Raw genomic sequence first — 22,955 nt, forward strand, 5'->3', positions numbered from 1 at the left:
ATGCAAGTGATATGAATTAATATCCAAATATTTTTGGTGTAATCCAGATTCTAAAATAGTTTATATTTTTTTTTATAGTTTATATACTTTGATTTTGTCTATGAATGTGTTTATAAATAGAATTGTTGACTTTGGCACATCCTTCCTTATCTTCTGAGATATGGTCCAGCATGCGCATCATATGAAATGATATGATACATCACTCTGCCGTTGAAGCTTGCTGGCCATATCTTTTGAGTACTGTAACAATCTCTTTCAAAACCGTCCAGAAAAGGCCTCAGAATTCAAGGAGTGACGCTATGTACAGTTAAAAGTTAATATTGGTTTCCGGTAACAACAGTAAACCTACTACACCTGCGTATATCCGTACCCAGAAACACAGAGATTTTCCTAATGCCAGACAAATACGTGGTTTCTTTGCTCCCTACCTAGATATACTGGAGAGATTTGTAAAGGAAAAAATATTTTGGAGAGATGTCACTGGTAAGCAATGAAACCATGTCCAGGTCTTGACAGTCTTTGTCATGTCTGAAAATTGGAGCAAGACCAAGAAAATTATTGAACTGTAGGGTTGACTACATAGGACACAAACTATAGCATCCAATGCTTGGTGGGAGGACATTTTCCTTCTGGCGTGATTTCCTTCTGTTAATTAGTGATGTATTATAGGTTCAATGATTCTTGTCTAACCACATTAGCCAGAAAAAAGAATCAGTAAACTTCTCTTGCCAGACTGCCGGAATACCATAGATCAAATATTCCCAATAATCCCATGGCAAATCCTGAGGTAGTGTTTTGATAGTTTTTATATGAAGGGTTCCGACAATATTTATCCAAACACTACCCCTTCCTAAGTATAAGTGACCACTTCCTAAAGTGGTCGACTATATTTGACTTCTATAGTTTTTAAATGAAGTTAGGCAATCCATTGAGGATTTCAAGTAGATGATATTACACAATGACTCACTCACATTTCAGAGTCATGTCCAGAAATCTTAAAGTAATGGCGAGGTGCGCGTGTAAATATGTGATTTTGCTATAATGCTATTGATTTAGCCATTTAGATATTTAGAAAAGTCTAGAAAGAATGTACGAATAAAAGAAACAAAAACTCTATCATTCTTTGTGTTTTTGAGAGGAAAGTTACTCCATTATTTTATTTCTCAAAATGTGGTAAGATCAAATTTCTTTCCTTGTAGTTTTTTTTTGTATCCTTCCTTTACTTGGATTGAGATTATAGAAATAAAAGATGGGCAAATTATAAAAATGTACCATCTCCCAACTTATGTTAGAAAAAAATCACTACTTATGAATAAATTATAAAAAATTTAACAAAATTAGAAAAAAGTCACTTTATCTCACTCTTTTTCTTCATTTGTTTTTTTTTTCTAATTTCGGCCATAACTTTCTCGTCCGGCGATAGATTTTGACGAAATTGGTACCGTTAGAAAGATCTCGCTCCCCTCTTTCATTTGATATACTACACACTCCGAATTGACCAAACGTGCAAGGCGCAACAACCATCGTAAAATGTTTCCGCCATCGATGGCGGAAACCAAGCAATTCCGCGAAATCGAAGCTCAAAATTCCTTAATTATAGCTATTCTCTTCATTCTAAGCATACTTACAATCTCATTTGAATTTTAATAAAATTTCGTATTTTTCCACATTTTCTCTCGGCATGTCACACCTCCTGTCACACCTCCTGTCACAACTACTGTCACAGACACTGTCACACTACCTGTCACACATACTGTCACAACCGCTATCACACCTGCTGTCACAAAACCTGTCACACTATCTATTTACACTAGCTGTCACACCCACTGTCACAACCTCTGTCACACTACCTGTTACAACCACTATAACACTACCTATTACACTAACCTTCACACTCATTGTCACACCTATTGTCACATTCGTTGTGATACCCACTGTCACACTATCTATCACATCCGTTGTCACACTACTTATCACACCCGTTGTCACACCCGATGTTACACTGCATATCACACTAACTGTCGTTGTCACACTACTTATCACACTATCTGTCACACTCATTGTCACACACACTGTCACACCCACTATCACACCTGCTATCACACTACCTATCACACTACCTATCACACATGTTGTGACACCTGCTGTCACATCCGCTGTCACACTACATGTCACAACCTCTGTCACAACCCCTATCACAACCTCAGAACCAACAAGCACAACAACTTCCCAATGGGCCAAACGGAGAACAACGTATCTCTCCACTGGCAACCCCTACCTCGACCTCTTCTTCCACGTCGTCCCGAACACTCCCTCCAACTACCTCATCGATCAGCTCCCCAAGGCCTGGGACCGCGACGCCCTCACCACGCTCAAGCTCATCTGCAACCTCTGCGGCGTCCGAGGCACCGGTAAGTCCGACAAGGAAGGCTTCCACACAATGGCCTTTTGGCTCCACAGTCAACACCCTAAAACCCTCGCCTGCAACCTCGCCTCCTTCGCCGAGTTCGGCTACTTCAAAGACCTTTCGGAGATCATGTACCGCCTTCTAGAGGGCGATGACGTCAGGAAGAAGCAGAAGCGGGTGTGGCGGGAGAAAAAGCTCACTGGAGGAAGGAAAAGGTTGGGTCAAGAATCTGGATCGGAAGACGAAACCGGGTCGGGATCCGAGAAGAAGAAGAGAATCAAGAGCGAGGTGCATGGTTGCAGGTCAACTGTTACGAGAAAGAAAGGGACGAAAGTGAGGGGTGGCAATTTCTGTAATATTTGCGAAAAACAAGGGTAACGGTATAAGATTTTTAATTGAGTGATTAAATTCTAATTTTGAAATCTTACTCGATTGTTTTCTAATTTTATGTGTCAAAAGTGATTTTTTTTATAAGAAACTCATAAAAGATTTATCAGTTACGTATGACAAATTGGCTTAATTAATACAAATAACAATGGCATACTAAAAATTGGATTAGTTCAAAGTAATAAACTCCATAAGGTAAAGCACTAAAACAATTGAGGAAACATGAACTTTGATGTACCAAGATTTCAATCTTAAATTGCCCCATTTCTCTAGTTCAATCTTCTGGCCAGCGTCTATAAACTTCAGGTTGTCTTAGAAGTTGATAACAACTTTAGGGTCGAGCCGTTTAGGACGACCATCGAAACGAGTTGAGCTACAAAACAGAGGTAGAGCTATACGACACTGTTGTTGCTTTTCTTTTCTTGATAAGAAAAAGAAAGTATCAAAAGTTCAAAACTAATTTTGGAGGGTCCATAGCGGTCATTGTGGCTCAAACTGCCACAACCGCCCAAATCGCCAACCCAACCCAACCATGGCTTCCACGATCACTCTCTCTTCTCCTTCCTCCTCTTTTCTACCCTCCAACAATACCCGCCTTCACTTCCGAACCCCAAGACATATCTCCACCTCCTCCACACGACGACGATCTCTCTCACTCTCCGTCTCTGCTTCTTCTTCTTCCTCCGCCTCTCTCCAAGCTTTGATCTTCGACTGCGACGGCGTCATTCTCGAGTCCGAACACTTGCACCGCCAAGCCTACAATGACGCCTTTGCTCACTTCAATGTCCGATGCTCCTCTCAGACCCTCGTTTGGGACCCCGAGTTCTACGACCAGCTTCAGAACCAAATCGGCGGCGGCAAACCCAAAATGCGGTGGTCCGTTACATTTCCCTATACATATATGTTTCAAGATTTTTCCTTCTATTATGAGAAACTGAAAGGTTTGATGTATTGGGTTTTGGTAAATTGGGGTGTTTCGATTTGTTAAGGTACTTTAAGGAGAATGGGTGGCCGTCGTCGACCATCTTTGAGGAGCCTCCGGAAGACGATGAGGGCCGAGCCAAGATCATCGACACTCTTCAGGTTCTACTTTTCTGCTGAAAAAAAAAAACAATCGTTGATTTTGTACAAGTTTGGGCATAGATTATGAAAGTTTTGAACTTTGTTTAAGGTAATGTTGATGTTGGTATGGTGGTGTAGGATTGGAAAACTGAGAGGTATAACGAAATCATCAAGTCCGGAACTGTAAGGAGGCCCTTCTGCATTTTTTGTTTGCTTTCAATTTGTTGTTGGGTGTGTTGACTGTGTACAAAATTGATATTTAGCTCTGATTATTGCTGTTGTTATTTTGTGGTAATAATAGGTGGAACCAAGACCGGGAGTTTTGAGATTAATGGACGAGGCCAAGGCCGCTGTAAGATTACATTTATCATTGAAATTGCAATTTTTTTGTTTACGGTACTTTTAAAATTTACTTAATTTATATGGTTTCCCTTGATACAATTCGGTTTTAAGACACTACTTTTAAAGTCGTGTTTTGTTCTATCTTGGCATTCTTTGTTATCTTGGCATAGTTTTCTATCTCTCCCAGCATTTTTGTTATGTATGTTCTGTTGGATAAGACTAAAGAAGAATCTCTTTAATTCCTGTTAGATGTAGTATCGCCTTCTCAGGGGAAAAAGCTTGCTGTTTGCTCTGCAGCTACTAAGAGTTCGGTTATATTGTGTCTTGAAAGCCTGATAGGAGATGTAAGCCTTTTCTCCAACATTGCTTTACTGTTAGATGTAGTATCGCCTTCTCATAAGAAAAGATAAAAAAAAGTTAGATGTCGTATCTGACTCTTTTTTCCTATGAAATGTATATCAATTCAAGGTCTTGATTGCTTTCTTGCTGGTACGTTCACTACATTCAAAATGTGATATCTATTAGAACTTATTGGTTAAAACCTTGTGCGAAAGACATGTTATGACATATTACATCACTTATCATCATAGGCTCTCATGTGCTAAGGATCACATCTTTTGGCATGTGTTAATGCAGTGTACTATGGCGGTGTAGTTCACTCCACTACTCTAATCTATACTACACTGTGCTCCTTGCTCTTCTTACTATCACAAATAGCACAACTTGTCAAAGTAGAGACTACGGCGGCGTGGTCTTTAACTCTCCGATGCTTAAGTCAGGTGAATGGTAATTTTGACAGAGTAACAGTGAGTAGTCTAGTTTGCTTACTTGAAATGGTAAAGGGTTTGACATTTAATAGCTGAGTAGAGATGAGCCAAGTATTCATTTCCCGATATGGGACTTGCTCCATCTAAATGTGTTTTCTGGAGCCGTCTTCGGTGTGCGCGTGTGGGCGCGTCGTAATCGGATTGGGCCGTACTGCGGCTCATTGCGCAGCTGGCGTGCTGCGGGTCGGAGCTCCGCTTGGGCTTAGCTGTGCTGATTTCAGTGCTGCCGCCTATGCCAACAACATGATTGTTTTCCAACTCCATTATATCATGATGTGCTTTATTGTTGCGTAGGAGCCTAAATCAAATAGCATTCTGTTAACGGATTAATTTAGCTGGAAGTGTTAATGGACAGTAATATTGTTCAGGGACATTTTTGTTTTACTAATATTAAGGCTTCCTAGTTTAGCTGATTTGATTATAGTATATAGCGTCAAATATTGAACTTCAATGATTTCTGTTTGTTTTTTATGCAGGTGATGATGTGAAGGAGAAAAAGCCCGACCCTTCAATTTATCTTACAGCTTCCAAGGTAAATGATCGACATCCTACCTTGACGATTGCGGCTGTGAATATTTGCATCTTCTACCTTCAGTGCGCTTTTCTTAATATCAAAACTCTAACTGTGTATGCCTGACAGAGACTTGGTATCTCAGTAAGAGATTGTTTGGTTGTGGAGGACACTGTTATTGGGCTTCAGGTACATATGGTGTTTATCATAAACATATTGTATTTCAACTGCATGTTAAACTTCAAGCAGTTAATCCATTCCAATTGGTAAAGTGTTGGGATATTAGCCTTGAATCCCAGTGTAGGATTTTATGTTTTAGCAAATCCTTGGAGAACATGAAACGATACTTCATTAATCTACTTGTACTTGGCTAAACTATGTAGTAAAGTGAGTTAGCTCACTTCTAGTCATTGAAACAATGCTTTTTTGAAATAATCATTGAGACAATTTACCAGTTGAAGTTTTTCACTATATGTAAATTCTGTTTTTGTTTATGGATTCCAACAACTCAGATAGATGTGGTTTAATTCCTTTGAAATTTGAAACTTGTTCTGTAGGCAGCAACAAAAGCTGGCATGTCATGTGTGATTAGCTATACTTCTTCAACAGCTGATCAGGTGTCCTCTTACCCTCTCTCTCTCTCTCTCTCTCACGCACACACACACACACACACACACACACACACACACACCAAATTACGTCCAGATAACTGCACAGTGAGAAGACTAAACTATTTTTCTTTATTATGTGGTCTAGGATTTTAAAGATCCAATAGCAATATATCCGGATTTGAGTAACATAAGGTACTGAAAATTATTTTCTTCCCTTGTGTATATGCTAACATTTTGTCAAGTTTGAGATACTAACTTGTGGTCCATACAATACTTTCAGACTGAAGGACTTCGAATTATTAGTTCAAAATGCTGTCATTGCCAGTTAGAGAAGTTCACTTCTTCAGACCTTATAGCATTGTCATTTCAGAGGTCCTATATAATGTATGAATTACCATTTCAAGCTTCCCTTGCTGAGGTGTTAGAAAGTGATCATTAATTTGATTCCAGTTACGAACCTCAGGCTCTGTTTCACAGATATGATTAAATGATTGGATTTTATTCTTTGTTAATCCTTTCATACCATGAGAAAGTTTGCTATTATAATGTATCTAAATAATCCAATGTTCTGAATTTGTTAAAGTTGTTTCCCGGAAGGTATGTGCACACATTTGATACCAAAGGGATGGGCTGACATTGACGTTGAGAGTGACTCTGCCACCCTTGTAGCTGCTCTAAAGAGTAAGGATCCGGAGCAGAATTTCTCAAAGGTAAGTCGAATTGCAGACGATTGTAAGGTGTCTTTTTAAAGCTTTTCATTTGACGTATTTACCGTGAAGCAAATGGTGTTGCACATACTGTTGCACAGCTCGCTACTTCTAATGGTATTGAGGATGTACTTTATGAGTATTATTGTTAGAGAGCGAGAGGTGGTGGATTCTTGGATGAATGAGAGATAAATCATCAGGTAAAGTGGTGTTGGGTCGTTTTTAAACCTCGTGGACGAGAGAGAGACGGTAGAGACAAAACCAAAAACAGAGGAGTAATTTGGTCAAAACAAGCAGTGTAGAATGTAAATTTGGAGTGTGAATTTCAGCCCGAATAAATTAGGTGCTCTCACGATCTGTGATCTTTATGGAGGATTGGGCCTGTTTTTTTTTTTAGTTTTTTTGTCCTTATTCTTCTTGGGCCTCTTTTTTGCGACGTGTTGTTTATGTTTCCAGTCACCCCCTAATTGGGCTTCTGTATTAGGCTGCGCTATAGTTTTGTTAATTCTTGCAACAGTTTAGTTAATTCCCAAAAAGGCTTTGAAAATAGGTAAGAATATGGTTTATTGACATCCTTTTTCGGTGAGCATAATGTGCTAGACTGCTAGGCACTAGCCAGTACGTTCAGACATAAAGCGGGAAGCTAAAATCATTCAGAGAAGTAATTTGCAGGTTTCTAAACTTGTAAATTGTAATTGCAGAGGTTATATATCTACATTAGCTGAGGTTTGTATAGTTCATCAACTGAAAAATCCTCGGTGGATTAAGATAAGCTGATTAAGTAGGGTGATAATTTCTGTTTTGCATTTGTCGAAGCAATCTTTATTCTTGAGTTGGTTACTAATTTTCTTCATAGCCCAAGCCAAATCTTCTTACACGCACTGTTATTATAATTATTATATATATTTTTACTCATTACTCTCTGATGTAGGATGAAATAACTGTATATTTATTGAATGATATGAGGGCCTATAATCTCGTAGGCATTACAAAACTACAATCTCGTAGGATTCAGAGTCATAATCTATTACAGAAATGCTAATTAATCTCTAACAGGAAACCTAACAAGGCTAAGACACACACAACGGTTGAAAAATAATTCTCCCGGAACACTCCCACTTGTGTCGCATGCCTAGGTTGCATGGCGCACAACGTTGCCTCGGTAAAAACCTTGTCAAGCAAAAAAAAACCTCTTAGGTAAAACAGAAGCTTGATCGAAGGACAAAAAAGCACAACACACCTACTTAATGATCTTAACATGTGATGTAGACTCCCCATGAAGTCTACCAAACTCTAAAGTTTCGATAAGCGACGCATGCCAATGCTTTTCACATGTTTCACAAAAGTAGATTTAGGCAAAGACTTAATGAACAAATCCGCAACATTGGATTCTGAACTCACTTGATTGATATGAAAATTCAAGAACTTATGTTGTTGAACATTGTAGAAGAACTTGGGCGAAATATGTTTGATATTGTCTCCCTTTATGAAACATAACTTAGTATGTTCTATGCAAGCAACATTATCTTCATAAATGCACGTAGGTTGATCAGTTGTAAAGACTAATCCACAAGAATCACGAATATGACGAACGAGTGACCGTAGCAACATTTTCTCCATGGAGAGCAATGATCTCCGCGTGATTCGAAGAAGTAGCAACAAGAGATTGCTTCATGGATCTTCAAGATATTGTCGTATTCATAATGGTAAACACATAACCGGTTTGAGAACGAGCCTTGTGAGGGTCAGAGAGGTACATTGCGTCGGCATAACCAACTAACAAGTTGTTTGGAGTCTTTGCATCAGTGGAAGGAGCAAGACGAGACCGAATACTGCTCTCAGCACCGTGGTCTGCTGCCACGCCGTGGCTGCCTGCGGCGTTGGTGTGAGGTGGCACGGCCATGGTGTTCTTTCTGTTGTAAGGATATAACAATCTCATCTCAAGGGAACCTTTCAAGTATCGAAACAAGTGCTTGATACCATTCCAATGACTAAATCTTGCTATTAAGTTCATTGCGAAAGATATGTCCGGTCTAGTGCATTGAGCAAGATACAATAGTGCCCCAATTTCACTAAGGTATGGAACTTCAGGACCAAGAACCTCTTCATCATCCTCTTTAAGATGGAATGGATCATTCTTGATATCTAAACTTCGGACGACCATGGGAGTAGACAATGCACTTCATAGATCCATAAACGTTGAAACATTTTATGTGTGTAATTCGACTTGTGGACTAAAATGCCATCGGCCCTATGTACGAGCTCAAGGCCGAGACAAAATTTCGTCTTCCCTAGGTCGTTCATCTCAAATTCCAACTTTAAATGAGACACGGTCTCTACAATCTCATCAAGAGTACCAATTATGTTCATGTCATCAACGTAGACCGCAACTATGACGAATCCGGAATTTGTATTTCGTATGAACATGCATGGGCATAGTTCATCATTCTTATAACCTCTCTCTTTCAAGTATTTGTGCAACCGATTGTACCACATTATTTCGGATTGCTTTAATCCGTACAACGAACGACGTAATCTGACTGCATGAGCACTCCGTGGTTTGGAAGCACTTGATAAAGGTAAAAGTAGTCCCTCTGGAGATTTCATGTATCTCTCTGCGTCAAGATCCCCATAGTGATAAGTTGTGACCACATCCATAAGCTGCATGTTTAGTCTTTCGGACACTACCAGACTAATGAGGTAGTGGAAGGTAATGATGTCCATAATAGGAGAATAAGTCTCTTCATAGTCAATGTCAGGTCGTTGTGAGAATCCTTGCGCCACGAGTCTTGCCTTCTAACGCACGATCTCATTCATCTCATTATGCTTATGAACGAAGACCCATTTATGTCCAACTGGTTAGACATCTTTTGGAGTCAATTCAGCCTTTCCGGAGACTTCTCTCTTTGTTAATGAGTCAAGTTATGCTTGGATTGCTTCCTTCCACTTCGGCCAGTCTGCTCTTCGTTCGCATTCAGCTACAAAGTGAGGTGCAACGTCGTCTTCAGATATGATCTCATGTGTAACAGAATAAGCGAAAACATCATCAATGCATGTAGTGGCTCCATTTCGGACCAATTGCTCACTTGTGTAGGTCACTGAGCTTTCGTTGTTCTCTGGCATCAAACAAGGTTCCATAGCATCCCACGGTAACACGTGAATTGATTCATGGACATAGCTATAATAAGAGACAACTTCATACGATGGAGATCCATCGTTGATAACGCGTTGTGCCTTGGTCATTCGCTTCTTTCTAGGCTTTGAATCCTTATAGTTTATCGGTCCCCCATTTTCCTTTGAGGAGCCGAGGCCGAAGCTGCTCTATGCCAGTCCATCTCGACATCGTCACCACAAGGAGCGCCGGTAGCGCCGCCACGTACGGATGCACTGCCGCCGACTTCCGTCCCACTGTTAGGGACAGTGTCAACGTTGCTAGGTCCAGGAGCTTATCTTCCACGCCTGTATTTCGGGACATCCAACCATGCCGGTACATTTTCAGCGGGTATGTTTGATCTTGTCACTTTAACAATATTTACAAAGCCATCGGGCATCGAATCTGCGACCTTCTGGAGGTTGATAATGCATTGCACTTCTAACTCACTTTGAGCAGTGCGGGGATCATAATGAGACATAGTGGGGACACACGACGTCAATTTGTGATGTTCATTTGAAATGATAACATACCCATCTCCCCCTAATATCGGGAAGCTTATCTCATCAAAGTAACAATCTGAAAATCTTGCAGTAAAGAGATCTTTGGTGGTTGGTTCTAAGTAATGGACAATCATTGGGGAATTATAGCTAACATAGATACCTAATCGTCTCAGATGACCCATTGTAGTATGCAGTGGAGGCGTAATAGGCACATAGACGGCGCAACCAAAGATGCGTAAGTGTGAAATATTGGGTTCGTAACAGTTACCATATGGTACGCAATAAATGCTTGGTTACCCGCGGGTCTAAAACAAATAAGTGTTAGTACTAAACGCTTGGTAATCGCGCAACCAAACTGCATATCCCTACGAAGAGACCGGCAGGTTAGTACCCACAACCATTGCCTGAGCAACAAGCTGAAGACGTTTGATGGTAGCCTTTGCTAAACCGTTATGTGAATGAACATGAGGAACTGCTTGTTCAACTTCGATCATAATAGACATGCAGTAATCATCAAAAGTTTTGGAGGTGAATTCTCCAGCATTATCCAAACGAATGGATTTGATAGGATGGTCAGGGTGGTGAGCCCTAAGTTTGATGATCTCAGTTAATAACTTAACAAATGCAGCATTCCTTGTGGAAAGCAAAGCAACGTGTGACCAACACATCGATGCATCAACCAATACCATAAAATATCTAAAAGGTCCGCATTCTGGTTGAATAGGTCCACAAATGTCACCTTGGATACGTTGTAAGAATGAAATGTTCTCGGGTGAAGCCTTAGCAAAAGAAGGACTTCCTTGAAATTTAGTAAGAGAACAAGCTTTGCAAATTGAGTGATGGGTATCAGAAATTGCCATGGATGCATTAGAAAGCACAGGACGCATCACAAGCTCCTGTGAATGAGGGGATGCCGCCAGTGATGACATGAATACCGTCGAGCTACCAAGAGGGGCAGGCTCGGCCGCACCGTGTAGTGCACGGGTAGGAACAGCCTCACCGTGTGGAGCACGGTGAGGTGATATTCCAATCGCTTCTGAGACTTGAAAAATGGATGACCATGTGAATTCTTAAGAATTATAATCATCATATCACGTCTAGGGTTCCCGAGACGAGCATGCCAAAGCATATAAGAGTCTGAATCTCAAAATATGCGGCGCTAACATGCTTTCTCAGAGGTAACACAAAGATATTCCTCTTCATTCTCAACATAAATATCGAGGTGAAAACCATTGACACTTATGTCCTTAAAACTTAGCAAGGTGCGGGGAGACTTCAGCGCATAAAGAGCGTCAACGACGTTGAGAGTCAACGACGTTGAGAGTCGTACCATTAGGCAACATATAAGAGGCGGTGACTCTTCCTTGAATAATGGATTTTGAGCCAATCATTGTAGTCATTGAAGAAGTCAAAAACACTAGATCTGTGAACAACTGCATGTGCCGTAGAACATTGTGGGTGGTGTTGCAATCAGCTAGACATTCGATTTCGCCACGGGACATTAACAAAATGAAAATTAAGAGAGTCGGCGATACGGAAACAATATGTACAATACATCGTAGAATATTGTAAGAAATGGAATTTGAACAAAGTTCAATCCCATCGAATGCATCACATGGCAATAGTACTACATTCATCAACTAAAGAGTTGGTAAAACATGGTAGGCCTCATCATTTAGCCCGCGGACCCAAAAAGCCCGCAGAGGCCCGCAAGCCCAACGGGCTTTTACCCGGCTCGCGAGAAAGCCCGCCAAAGCCCGCTTCTGTGGGTAGAGGACCGGGTTTAAATTAGAGGTGTGAAACCCGGCCCGACCCATGGGCCCGGCACGCCAAAAGCCCGCAAGGCCCGTGAGGCCGAGCCCGTAAAAGCCCGCCAAATAATAAAATATTATACATACATATTTTATCAGGTTTAGAATAAAACTATTGCATTATGAAGCAACTATATTAAGGAAACTTCTCAGGATTGATCGACACTAGTCAATATGATCGGTATATATATTTAGTGATCCTGTCAAACTTTCATCCAATTCGGAACTCGCTTAACCGTCGGAATTTCCGGTAAACCGAAAACAACACTAATATGTCATAAGGAAAGATTACCAAAATGTGAACACCAAAAGTCGTTTGCATATCTGAAATCACCTAATTTTTGTCACCGATTGTGTGCGATCGCACTAAGGAAACCCATTTAGCAAAGCCCCGGTCAATGAGGATTTTAATATGTCAAAACGCCTTTTTCTTTGTTGACCGTAGGTACGGACGGTCAAACAATATCCAAAACGGACGAAATTTTTACGGGTTCCCTAAATATATATACTGATCATATCTACTGGTGTCGATTGACCATATTTCGAACTAGAGTTATTGATCACCGAAGCGTCTACTAATGTATCATAACCTTTATATTAGGTTTATATTAAAACTATCGCATTATGAAGCGACTATATGAAAGAAACTTGTCGGGATCGATCGACACCAGCCGATGTAATTGGTATATATATTTAGTGACCCTGTAAAAATTTCATCCAATTCGGACTTCGTTTGACTGTCGAAATTTTTGGTAAATCGAAAACATCACTAATATGCCCTAAGGGAGGACCTATTACAAATATGCGAATGTTGAAAGCCGTTTCATATATGAAAATCACCTAATTTTTTTTACTCATCGTGCGCGGTCGAACTGAAGAAATGTATTTGGAAAAACTCCGGTCAATGAGGTTTAAATATGTCAAAACTCCTCTTTTTTAGTTGACCGTTGGTACGAACGGTCAAACAATGTCCAAAACGGACGAAATTTTTACGGGTTCCCTAAATATATATACCGATCACATCTATTGGTGTCGATCGACCATATTTTGAATTGGAGTTGTCGATTGCCGAAGTGTCTACTAATGTATTTTAACCTTTATATTAGGTTTATAATAAAACGATCACATTATGAAGTGACTATATGAAGGAAACTTATCAGAGTTGATCGGCACTAGCCGATGTGATTGGTATATATATTTAGGGACCCTGTAAAAATTTCATCCAATTCGGACTTCGTTTAACCGTCGCAATTTTCGGTAAATCGAAAACAACACTAATATGCCCTAAGGGGGGACCAATTACCAAGATGCGAATGCAGAAATTTGTTTACATATTTGAAATCATCTAATTTTTGTCACCGATCGTGCGTGGTCGCAATGAGAAAACCATTTGGCAAAATTCCGGTCAATGGAGTTTTATTATGTGAAAACGCCTTTTTTTTTGTTGAACGAAAATTCCGACAGTTAAACGAGGTCCGAATTGGATGAAATTTTTACATAGTCCCTAAATATATATATCGATCACATTTATTGGTGTCGATCGACAATATTTCAAAACTAGAATTTATTTGTGACTTTTGTTTTAGAATGTTTTCTAATAATTATTTTATTGTTTCGAACCCTTAAATTAGAGTATTATATTGTTTTTCTAATACAATCCCGTAAGACCCGGCCCGTAAAAGCTCGCAAGGCCCGGCCCGCAAAAGCCCGCAAGGCCCGTCTTAGGTGGGCATGCTTGGATCTTCGTATTTTTGAAAATACCCGGACCGGTCTGGCACGCCACTTATTTAAATTTATTAAAGCCCGGCCCGGCCCGTTGACGAGCCCTAAAACATGGTATTGAAGCAGTGGAATACCAAACAGTAAACTAGGGTGGTATAAGCCATCCAAAATCGGTGTAAAAACACACGTAAATAATGTCGGTGACTGTAGATCACGAACTTGGAAAAAACCGGAAATTAACCGGAACACCATGTCAAAAGAATTCAAAACCAGGTGAAGTTTAGACTGGGAAAACGTGACCACAAGAACTACTGGAAATATGCCCGAAAAATGACGAGAAATGATGAAAAATTCACCAGAAACCGGTGGCATCCGGAGCTAGCCGGTATAGAGGCCGGAGCTGTAGGTCCAACAGGGGACGCCGGCGGGAACTGGTTGATGGCGCCGGAAACGCCAGAAAAACTGGAACAGTAACCGGGTACGGCCAATGGGCCAAAACGACTTCAATTTTTGACGCTCTGAGTTCCGTTTTCTAAATTTTAAGTTCCAAATTTACAATGTAATGCTATTGGGGTCTCATGTAACCCAAAAGCGTCCATGTTAAAACCACATGAGTTGCACACGTTGACCATCATGCTAAGTGTAAGGTAAATAAAATTCTCAAAGAGATCGACTTGTAAACAAGAAACCGAGAAATTTTATTGAATGTTAATCTTTAATACATCACACACGAACTTCTAATTCCAAATCAAAAATCTATTACAAAGTCAATGAAAATAACAATGGCGGTTGGCCATAACAATACTTGAAATCATAAAGCTAGAATAAGCTAAAAACAACTAATCAAAGTCGAGAGTATCCATTGTAGGGGCCAGAGGCTTAGCCTTGGAAGCAAGGGGCTCAGGCTTCATGGAGATGTGGTGAGTCTCGATCTCAGGGTCCTTATCCACATTATTCGATTTGGGTTCTAGAAACTTTTTGTAGGCGGAGTATGCCTTGATCATCTCTTTGCTAGCGCGACAATCACGTTTAAAGTGCTTGAATAAGCCACATTTGAAGCATGGAAACTTGCCATTACCGGAATTGGAGGCATGAGGAGGAACACGGCTTCCTTGAGGTTTGGGACGGGGACGGCCTCCCCCGAAGGGTGCGGAGCCGCCACCATCTCGTGTTCAAGTATTGGAATTGGGCCGAGAACGACCTGGTTGCCTCCCACCATGAGAATTGTTGCTTTGTTGCTGGTATGGAGCGTCACTTGATTGATTCTTTTGCTTATGAGCTTTCTCATAGACTGTGGCGTAACAATCGTTTTAGTGCCAACTGGTCTATTGTTATTGTTGAGGAGGATCTCAGAATGCCTCTCCTTCTTTGCCAAGAGCGCCATTAAGTTGGCGAAAGTCCGGATCTACCCTTCCTCTACATGAGTGCGGTACATATGAGCTTGAACCTCATAGTTGATTGGACACGTGTCCAATGTCTTATAGAGAAGATTTAGGTCGGTATTGATGACACCGACGGTGCCAAGATCGGATTGCAGGCATAACATATCCTGATTGAAGTCATCCACTCTCTTATAGTCCAATAGATGGATGTTATCCCATCTAACGGTCAATTCAGGGAGAAGCTTATCATGAACGTTGTTGTACCGCAAGCATAGTTTGTCCCATAATTCTTTAGGATCTTTGACGTTCAAGTATTGCCTCTTGAGAGTTGCATGGATGTGACGTCTCATGAAGATGAGAGCTTGATTCTTGGTCATAGGTGGGAAATTAGCAGGAGAGTCAGCAAACATGTCTTCGATCCCTTGGCTCTCGAAAACGAGCTCCATGTCGGAAACCTAGTTGTGGTATTCCTTGCATTCTATATCAAGAAGGCCAAATCCCGGTCATGATGGCGACGAAATCTACAAAAACAAATACGGAATTAGATTCAAGTATAATAGGAACTAGAAAAGGGGTGACGTATATGGTCACAAGAAAAATCGATGCAAACGGCGATACTCACGATCGCACCCAAACAACGGTACACTCAGGCGACCACACGAAAATCGATTAAGCTCCATTTCAAAACAATCGTGGTTCCCCCAGGACCGTTACACGAAAAACATCAAACAAAGAGAAGAGTGGCGAGTTTCCTCGTTTGGCCTCATCCACGGCATATGAATGGCGGAGGATTGAAGTAAGGCGAATATTGCCCGATATAATATCTATACGTTCAAAAGCCGAAACGTTAATGAAAAATTACTTTTCAACGTGTGGAGAAGACGGGAGTAGCTTCTCTTGAGCGAAGACTTTGCTTGTTAAGTTCGCGGTTCTTGCGTTAATATGCTGGAGGAGGAATCTTGAACGATTTGATGCGGGGTCTTGCGGGACAAAAAGTTGATTTTGCGGGGCGAATGCGGAGGAGACCCTGCGGAGCTGCGGGCAGGGGCTGCAGGGGGGTTGTGGGCAGATGCGGCAGTGGGCTGCGGGCAGGGGCTGTCACCGACGAGGAGCGTCAACGGGAAGGTTGCTGGAGGCCGGGGACAAGGGTGGCCGGCGTGGAAAAATATGATTTCTAGGGCTTTAAAAATTTCAGGGTTTTAGAGTAAAGTGCGTGATAACGTAATGTATGATGAAATAACTATATCTTTATTGAATGATATGGACTCTTACATATAGGCATTACAAAACCATAATCCCGTAGGATTCAGAGTCCTAATCTATTGCAGAGATATTAATATATATCTAACAGGAAATTTAACAAGACTAAGACACACATAAGAGTAGAATAGTAATTCTCCCCGAACACACTCTGATTAATTTGGCATACCCTTTATAGTTTTATTTATGGGGCTTTCCTATCCATTTATACTTCCATGATCTATAGAAAACAATGATATGAGCTAAACATGTATGAGAAAAAAATAAAATCTTATAAATTATGTAAGCATTCAACCTTATATTTTACTTATAGAAGCATCATCTTTAGTGAAGAGCCTCAATTAGTTTGGCAAAATTATTGTATGATGATCCTCCAATATCTGTAGCTGCTATTGCTTTCGTCTTCCATTCCTTTGCCTTTTGCCTCATCTCCCTGCCTTTATTCCCCTCCAGCATTTCCTTAACAAGTGCTTCAATCTCATCGCGCTTAACATCATTGTTCACCTCCATACCAATTCCCCAATCAGTGCACGCGAAACGGCAGTTTGTTTGCTGCTCTGCAAAGAAAGGCCAACAAATAACAGGCACACCCTCTGATATACTTTCAAGTGTAGAATTCCAACCACAGTGTGTTAAAAAGACCCCAACTGATGGATGTGCTAACACTTGCCCTTGTGGACACCAATTCGCTATGTAACCCCTATCCTTAATCTCCTCAAAAAATTCTTCAGGTAAAACAATTGAATCACCTTTTACCACATCAGGCCTAACAATCCACAAAAAATGGTGCTTGCTATTTGCAAGCCCCCATGCAAATTCTTTCAAGTGTTGGTCTGTCATCATAGTGACGCTCCCATAATTGACATACACAATCGATTGAGGCTTCTGTTTGTCAAGCCATTCGAGGCATTTCGTGTCTTCTTTCCATAAGCCTGAGCTGAGGGACTTGACCGATTTGTTTTCAGGCACATGCCTATCAAGCAAGGCAAGTGGACCTATTGTGTAAATGTTAGGAAACATAGCTGAGATTTCTGATAATACTTCATGCTCAAATTCGTCAAATGTGTTGAAGATGATTGCAGAGGATTTCAAGCAGTTTCGTGCTTCGGATCCCAAGAAGTCGAACATGATGTCGTTGACATCAGTTACTCTGATGAAGCTAGGGAAGTCTTTCAGCCTCATATTCTTCATGCCTGGGATCCAATCAATTGGTTTATCGAGTGTGCCATCTTGAATAAAACTTTCATCTGCTCGACAGGCATGCAAAATTGTTTACTGTAATTTTAAGACTGTAGCAAATTTGGGCAATAAATATCTAAATTCAACAGTTAATTACTACTAATCAGCTTTAAGAAAGAAATGAAGTACCTTTAAATGGAACAATGCCTCGTTTGACAAGGTCACTGTATTGCAGGTACCCCAAGAAGCCACAAGCAGAAGCAGTCCAAAACTGAACCTCCGGAATCCCAAGTTCTTTAGCAGCTTCCCTCCCAAATCCCGTGATACCATCAGACACTATACAAGTAATATGCGGCACTTCAGAAGACGAATTCAGTTTAGTCACCAGCTCCTTAAAAGGGCCTAGACATGTTTTCCTAGTGGAGTCGCATATAGGTACAACTTCTTGGGTTGCGTCTTTATCTGAAGGTGGCAGCCCGTCCGGTATGGTCGCGAACTGGAAGTCCGGCAGCCCCTTGACGGAGTCGGAACCTCTGGATCGGATCAGACGCCTGTGGTTGAACTCGGTGTTGACAAAGGTTATGTGGAATCCCCTAGAGTGCAGAAGCTTGGCTAATTGCATCATGGGGTTAACATGGCCTTGTGCTGGGAAAGGGACACAGACTGCATGGAGTTCTTTGGCTCCTATATTTGTAGAACCCATCTTAACTAATCTATGAAGTATGTAAGTAGCTAGCTAGGCAAATCTTGCTTTTATAGAAACATTTCAATTGCCAAAAAAAAAATCTGGCTTTCTCAATCATGTGTACAGTGTGCAGTAATTCTACCAACCGCCCAGACCCGACACAAAGTTTAGGAAAAATTAGTACAATACAAGTTTCGTCGTTTTACCCATTTTAAAATCTCATCCAAAGAAAATTTGTACAAACTCTCGTCCAAACGAAATACACTCGGATGTTCTCACATATATATCTAAAGCTGCCATTCTCTATCAGTTCCCACTATGTACTTTACAAATTTACATACTTCACTCGTTATCTTACAATATAAATCATTCGAATTTCATATGATTTACATGTTGGATCAATCGACTTAAGCTTAGTTGAAGTTGCTTTCAGTGTTATCAAATTCGAACTACCAAGGATAGAGCTTATTCAGTACACAGCCCGTGTATATATACGGGGCCGTTGCACACCCACTTACTAAGCATGTAACTATGGATGTTGGCTTTTGACAGATATGATTGTCTTCCTCTGAGAAAAGCTGAAGAACACATATGAGCCCATTCAATCTTCCCGGCCATCTCTCTGTACTTTACCCACCAAAATCTTCTCTATCAAAAACCCATCTGATCACTCTCAATAGACCAAATGACCTCCACACCGCCATTCCCAGTCCAACCTCCTTTCTCTGTATCCCACTCTTTCCTCTCGTCCCCCACCTTCTCTATGATATCATATTTCAGAAAAATAAAAACCCACCGCCCTCATTTTAATAGTTCTGCGACCAGAGTACCAAATAACCACCAACACCACCCTCCACCGCCACCAACTGAATATTCAATTTATCGTCCCCTCCACCGATTTGCCCCTCAACTTCTCCCTCTTTCGGGTACGAATTCGCGGCGGCATCTCCGAAGTCCTATATATACAATCTCCACGCCATCACTGGCACCACCCACATTTTTTTATTGAACATCGATGACCCATAGACTTTGCTTCTAACTCTTACTGACCCAATACTAAACCATAGCATCGATGGCTGATCTATACTGACCCTCGACGATTGCTTCCTTCATGGCCTTTTAGTTGCTGAAGGTGACGAATCCAATCTCCCAGCCTCTCGGTCTCGTGGTCGTTGATGATCAACGATTCCATGATCTCGCCAAAGGGAGCGAGATCTCTTTCCAGCGCTTCGTTGTTGGTGGCCTAAGGTGAGCCTTCGACGAAGCAACGAACTCGATCTCGATAAAGAGTCTTGTCCAATGATACAATTTTTTAATCTATATTTTCTATTCGATCTCACTTGCGACTCTTTAGCCATATTGTTGTTTGATCCCAAACGATTTGAAATAAGGTACACGTGTTGAAATGAACAGTTAGGATGACATGTGTATCTATACGGGCCGTGCACCGAATAAATTTCGCTACCGAACACGAAACTATAAATGTATAAAATCTTCGGTATATCTTAAGTTCTGAACCAACTCGATATGAGTGGTATAGAACCAAGGCTATGAACCATTCAAATATCTATCGATCGAGCATTCCAGCACCATATTGGAGTCAATCATGTGTGCTTGACCGCTTGAGTGATGTGTGACTCCGTAAATAATTGACGAAACAAGAATGAAGATTAAAAGCCAACCAATTTCAGTACGTTTCTGTTAACATAGTTTATACGTGCGGGTCCAAGTTTAAGGGAGTTGGAACAGATTTATTCTAAAGGACCAAGGAGAAAATTTTGGAGTTGTACGTTGCATCTAACTCAAGAATGTCGCTGCTTAAATTCATTTCACGAGACAGCTCCTTCATCGATCATTTCATTTGGCTCGATTTTATTCCTGGGTTGCAGGGACTGCCTCATAGAGGACAAACTTTTCCCTATCAGAATTCAACTTTCAAAAGTTTAAAGATATTCTCAAAGACTTTCGTTCTAGAAAGGAAATAGTAACGAAGAATCTTTTCATTCGTAATGGTATACCACTATACCGTATACCACATCGTCCTTATAATTTATAAATGATTAAAATGAATTAGCTTTTAATTTAATTCTTCCATTCCATCTTTTAACCACTTTTCCCTTTACGCTGATCACACGCGTGCATGTATGAATTTTCATTTTATAATTAGGATACGATTGTATATATCGCACAATCATGTCTAATATATATAGCGCTAATTTCGATTGATTCGCACCTATATTTTTCTATTGAGTTGCGAGCATATAATAGAGCGAATGATATTTTTTTGAGTTATTTTGGATTTTTTAAAAAAAAAATTGTGTCATGTATGTAAGACTTGATATTTTTAATCTCGATTATCGACACTTTAGGAATAACTAATCGACATTTAAATTAAATAGCGAGTATGTAGTTTAATACGTCGTTATTAAGCTACACGTCGCCACGAGCTTGGAAATGTCTTCAGAATATTTTTTCGATGCTCGGTTTTGTTTTTACGATTTTCTAAAGTTGTATTTTGTTTTAAAGTATTTTTCAGTTTTTGGTATTTTTTTTTGGAGCCCACCCTTCTTCAGTTTGACCCGCGCCCAAGACCTAGGCCCAAGTCATTTTTCTTTTTTTTCTTCGCGTCCTCTCTCTTCCTCTTTCTCTCGGTGATAACACATAGAGAGAACAACTCTCCCTTTTCTCCCCCACCGACGCACCGCACCACCTTCTCCTCCATCCAGCGCTGCCGTCTGGCGAGGTCTGATACATGCATCACCGCTACCAAATTCTCCTCCTTATCTACAAAACCATACCCTTCAATCATCCAAACATCCACGTTTTGCCCAAATCAAAGATTGAAGCAGTGAGGGGCAATCAGAGATTGCAGCTCCGCCATGGAACTCCGGCGAGCTTCTTTGGTCACTCTTTGGTAAGCCAAAGCTTTATCCTTGAAACCCAATCTAATTCTATCTCAAATTTGTTCAAATCAGAAACTAATTTGAAGTTCACTTTTCTGGGTTTCATCACCACCGAGTCTGCCGCCGTCCTCCTCCGTTTCAGTGATGCCATCACGAACTCCGGCGAGTCTTTGACTCTCAAATTGGTAAGCCAACCTCAATTACCTTTTTGATCATGTTCTTCCTTCAAATTCCTTCGAATTGGGACGTAACCCTCTCTTTCTTTCCCTGTCCTTTCTACTCTGACGTCCACAACTCCGATTATCCTCAAGGAGTTGTTGATGAACCAGATATCAGTTGGAGGCTTGGATGTGAGTGAGGCAGCAACTCGATCCCTAAAGGAGGAACACTAATTCGACATTTTCAGTTCGTCAAGGTAGAAGCTATTATTGGTTTTACTTGTTGCTTTGTGTTGATCGGAATTAGTTTTGGAGGCCGGATTTGCAATCGGAGTCAATGGAGTGAATTCCCCTGTTTTTACCTTTTTACCATTTTACTACACATGTGAAATTACCAAAATACCCTTGGAAGAAATTACTGTTTTACTGTTCGACTTTGACTTTTACAGTTTTATCCCAAGTTACCTTTTTATTATGTACTAAATGATTTTAACGGTTTTACTTTTTGACCAATGTATCTTAGTGAAATCATAATTTTAACATGGCGACAACTAAACGTAACAATTAGTTACGATTATCCAATAGTTTCGATTCTCGCCCAATTATGTAACTTAGAAAAGTGTCAGTAAAATATTAAATATTATCTTTACGATTTAGGGTATGTTTAACTCTAAAGCATGCTTATTATCGTTCGATAATTAAAGTTGGACTATTCTCGAGTCATTCGAGAATTAGTCGAGTATTGGTCAAACATAAACAATTCCTGGTCAAACCAAGAAAGACTTGGTCAACAGAAAGTCAAATATGACTTTCCTAGTCAAACTAGGAAAAATATTAAGTCAACTTATATTCGATATTCGACTTTGATGTTCACTTATTTATACCTCATGAACTCAGAGTTGATGTTTTGAGGATCTTTTGGAGACTTGGAGTAGCAGTAGCAGCAACAGCTATACATTAGATTTGGATATCGGCTCAGATTCTGCACGTCATTCCAGGTAGGGGAGCTAACCCTCCTATGTTGATTTTGGGACAAATATAATTGCATTGTCTAGTTCTCGGTTGAATGATTTATAATGCATTAAATATTGTGAAAACCCGAAACTATGCACGATTTCGAGATAGGGTAAGTAGTGAATCCTCGCGTGTGTTGACCTGAGAGTGACGGGAGCCTAGCATATTAGGTAATCATACGGTGTGGATGACCATGAACTTCCAGAGGAGCAATACCCTGTTTATTATTGGATTCATTCTATTCTTTACTATTAAGGGCATTCCGTTTAAATGGACACTCTCGCTACTTTGTGCTACAACAGACATGTAGTTGGCCTCGACTATTTAGTCGCT

General features: G+C 40.5%; 2 protein-coding genes across 2 annotated transcripts; one reads left to right on the forward strand and one right to left on the reverse strand.

Annotated features, from left to right (window-relative positions):
* The first annotated feature begins 3,326 nt into the window (after positions 1-3,326).
* LOC126794935 (haloacid dehalogenase-like hydrolase domain-containing protein At4g39970) lies at positions 3,327-6,556 on the forward strand. The gene is made up of 11 exons (XM_050521734.1): positions 3,327-3,670; positions 3,784-3,877; positions 3,995-4,039; positions 4,158-4,208; positions 4,468-4,547; positions 4,659-4,687; positions 5,502-5,557; positions 5,666-5,725; positions 6,094-6,153; positions 6,293-6,339; positions 6,428-6,556. Exons 1-11 carry the CDS (start codon positions 3,327-3,329, stop codon positions 6,474-6,476), a joined length of 915 nt encoding a protein of 304 aa, XP_050377691.1. The 3' UTR covers positions 6,477-6,556.
* Positions 6,557-16,779: 10,223 nt separating this feature from the next.
* Positions 16,780-18,565, reverse strand: LOC126786448 (linamarin synthase 2-like). The gene is made up of 2 exons (XM_050512285.1): positions 18,052-18,565; positions 16,780-17,930 (listed from the first exon to the last, which is right to left on the reverse strand). Exons 1-2 carry the CDS (start codon positions 18,563-18,565, stop codon positions 17,008-17,010), a joined length of 1,437 nt encoding a protein of 478 aa, XP_050368242.1. The 3' UTR covers positions 16,780-17,007.
* Positions 18,566-22,955: the final 4,390 nt, after the last annotated feature.

This window comes from Argentina anserina, chromosome 1 (genome assembly GCF_933775445.1).
Source record: "Argentina anserina chromosome 1, drPotAnse1.1, whole genome shotgun sequence".
Taxonomy (NCBI): Eukaryota; Viridiplantae; Streptophyta; class Magnoliopsida; order Rosales; family Rosaceae; genus Argentina; species Argentina anserina.

What these genes read in the sequence shown, in the direction of transcription:
- LOC126786448 (XM_050512285.1), bottom strand. Translation starts at nt 18,565, where the DNA reads ATGGGTTCTACAAATATAGGAGCCAAAGAACTCCATGCAGTCTGTGTC. An exon ending in AGGCATTGTTCCATTTAAAG is followed by an intron (nt 17,931 to 18,051) that starts GTACTTCATTTC and finishes CCTGTCGAGCAG; the next exon opens with ATGAAAGTTTTATTCAAGAT.
- LOC126794935 (XM_050521734.1), top strand. Translation starts at nt 3,327, where the DNA reads ATGGCTTCCACGATCACTCTCTCTTCTCCTTCCTCCTCTTTTCTACCC. An exon ending in GGCAAACCCAAAATGCGGTG is followed by an intron (nt 3,671 to 3,783) that starts GTCCGTTACATT and finishes CGATTTGTTAAG; the next exon opens with GTACTTTAAGGAGAATGGGT. An exon ending in AAATCATCAAGTCCGGAACT is followed by an intron (nt 4,040 to 4,157) that starts GTAAGGAGGCCC and finishes TGGTAATAATAG; the next exon opens with GTGGAACCAAGACCGGGAGT.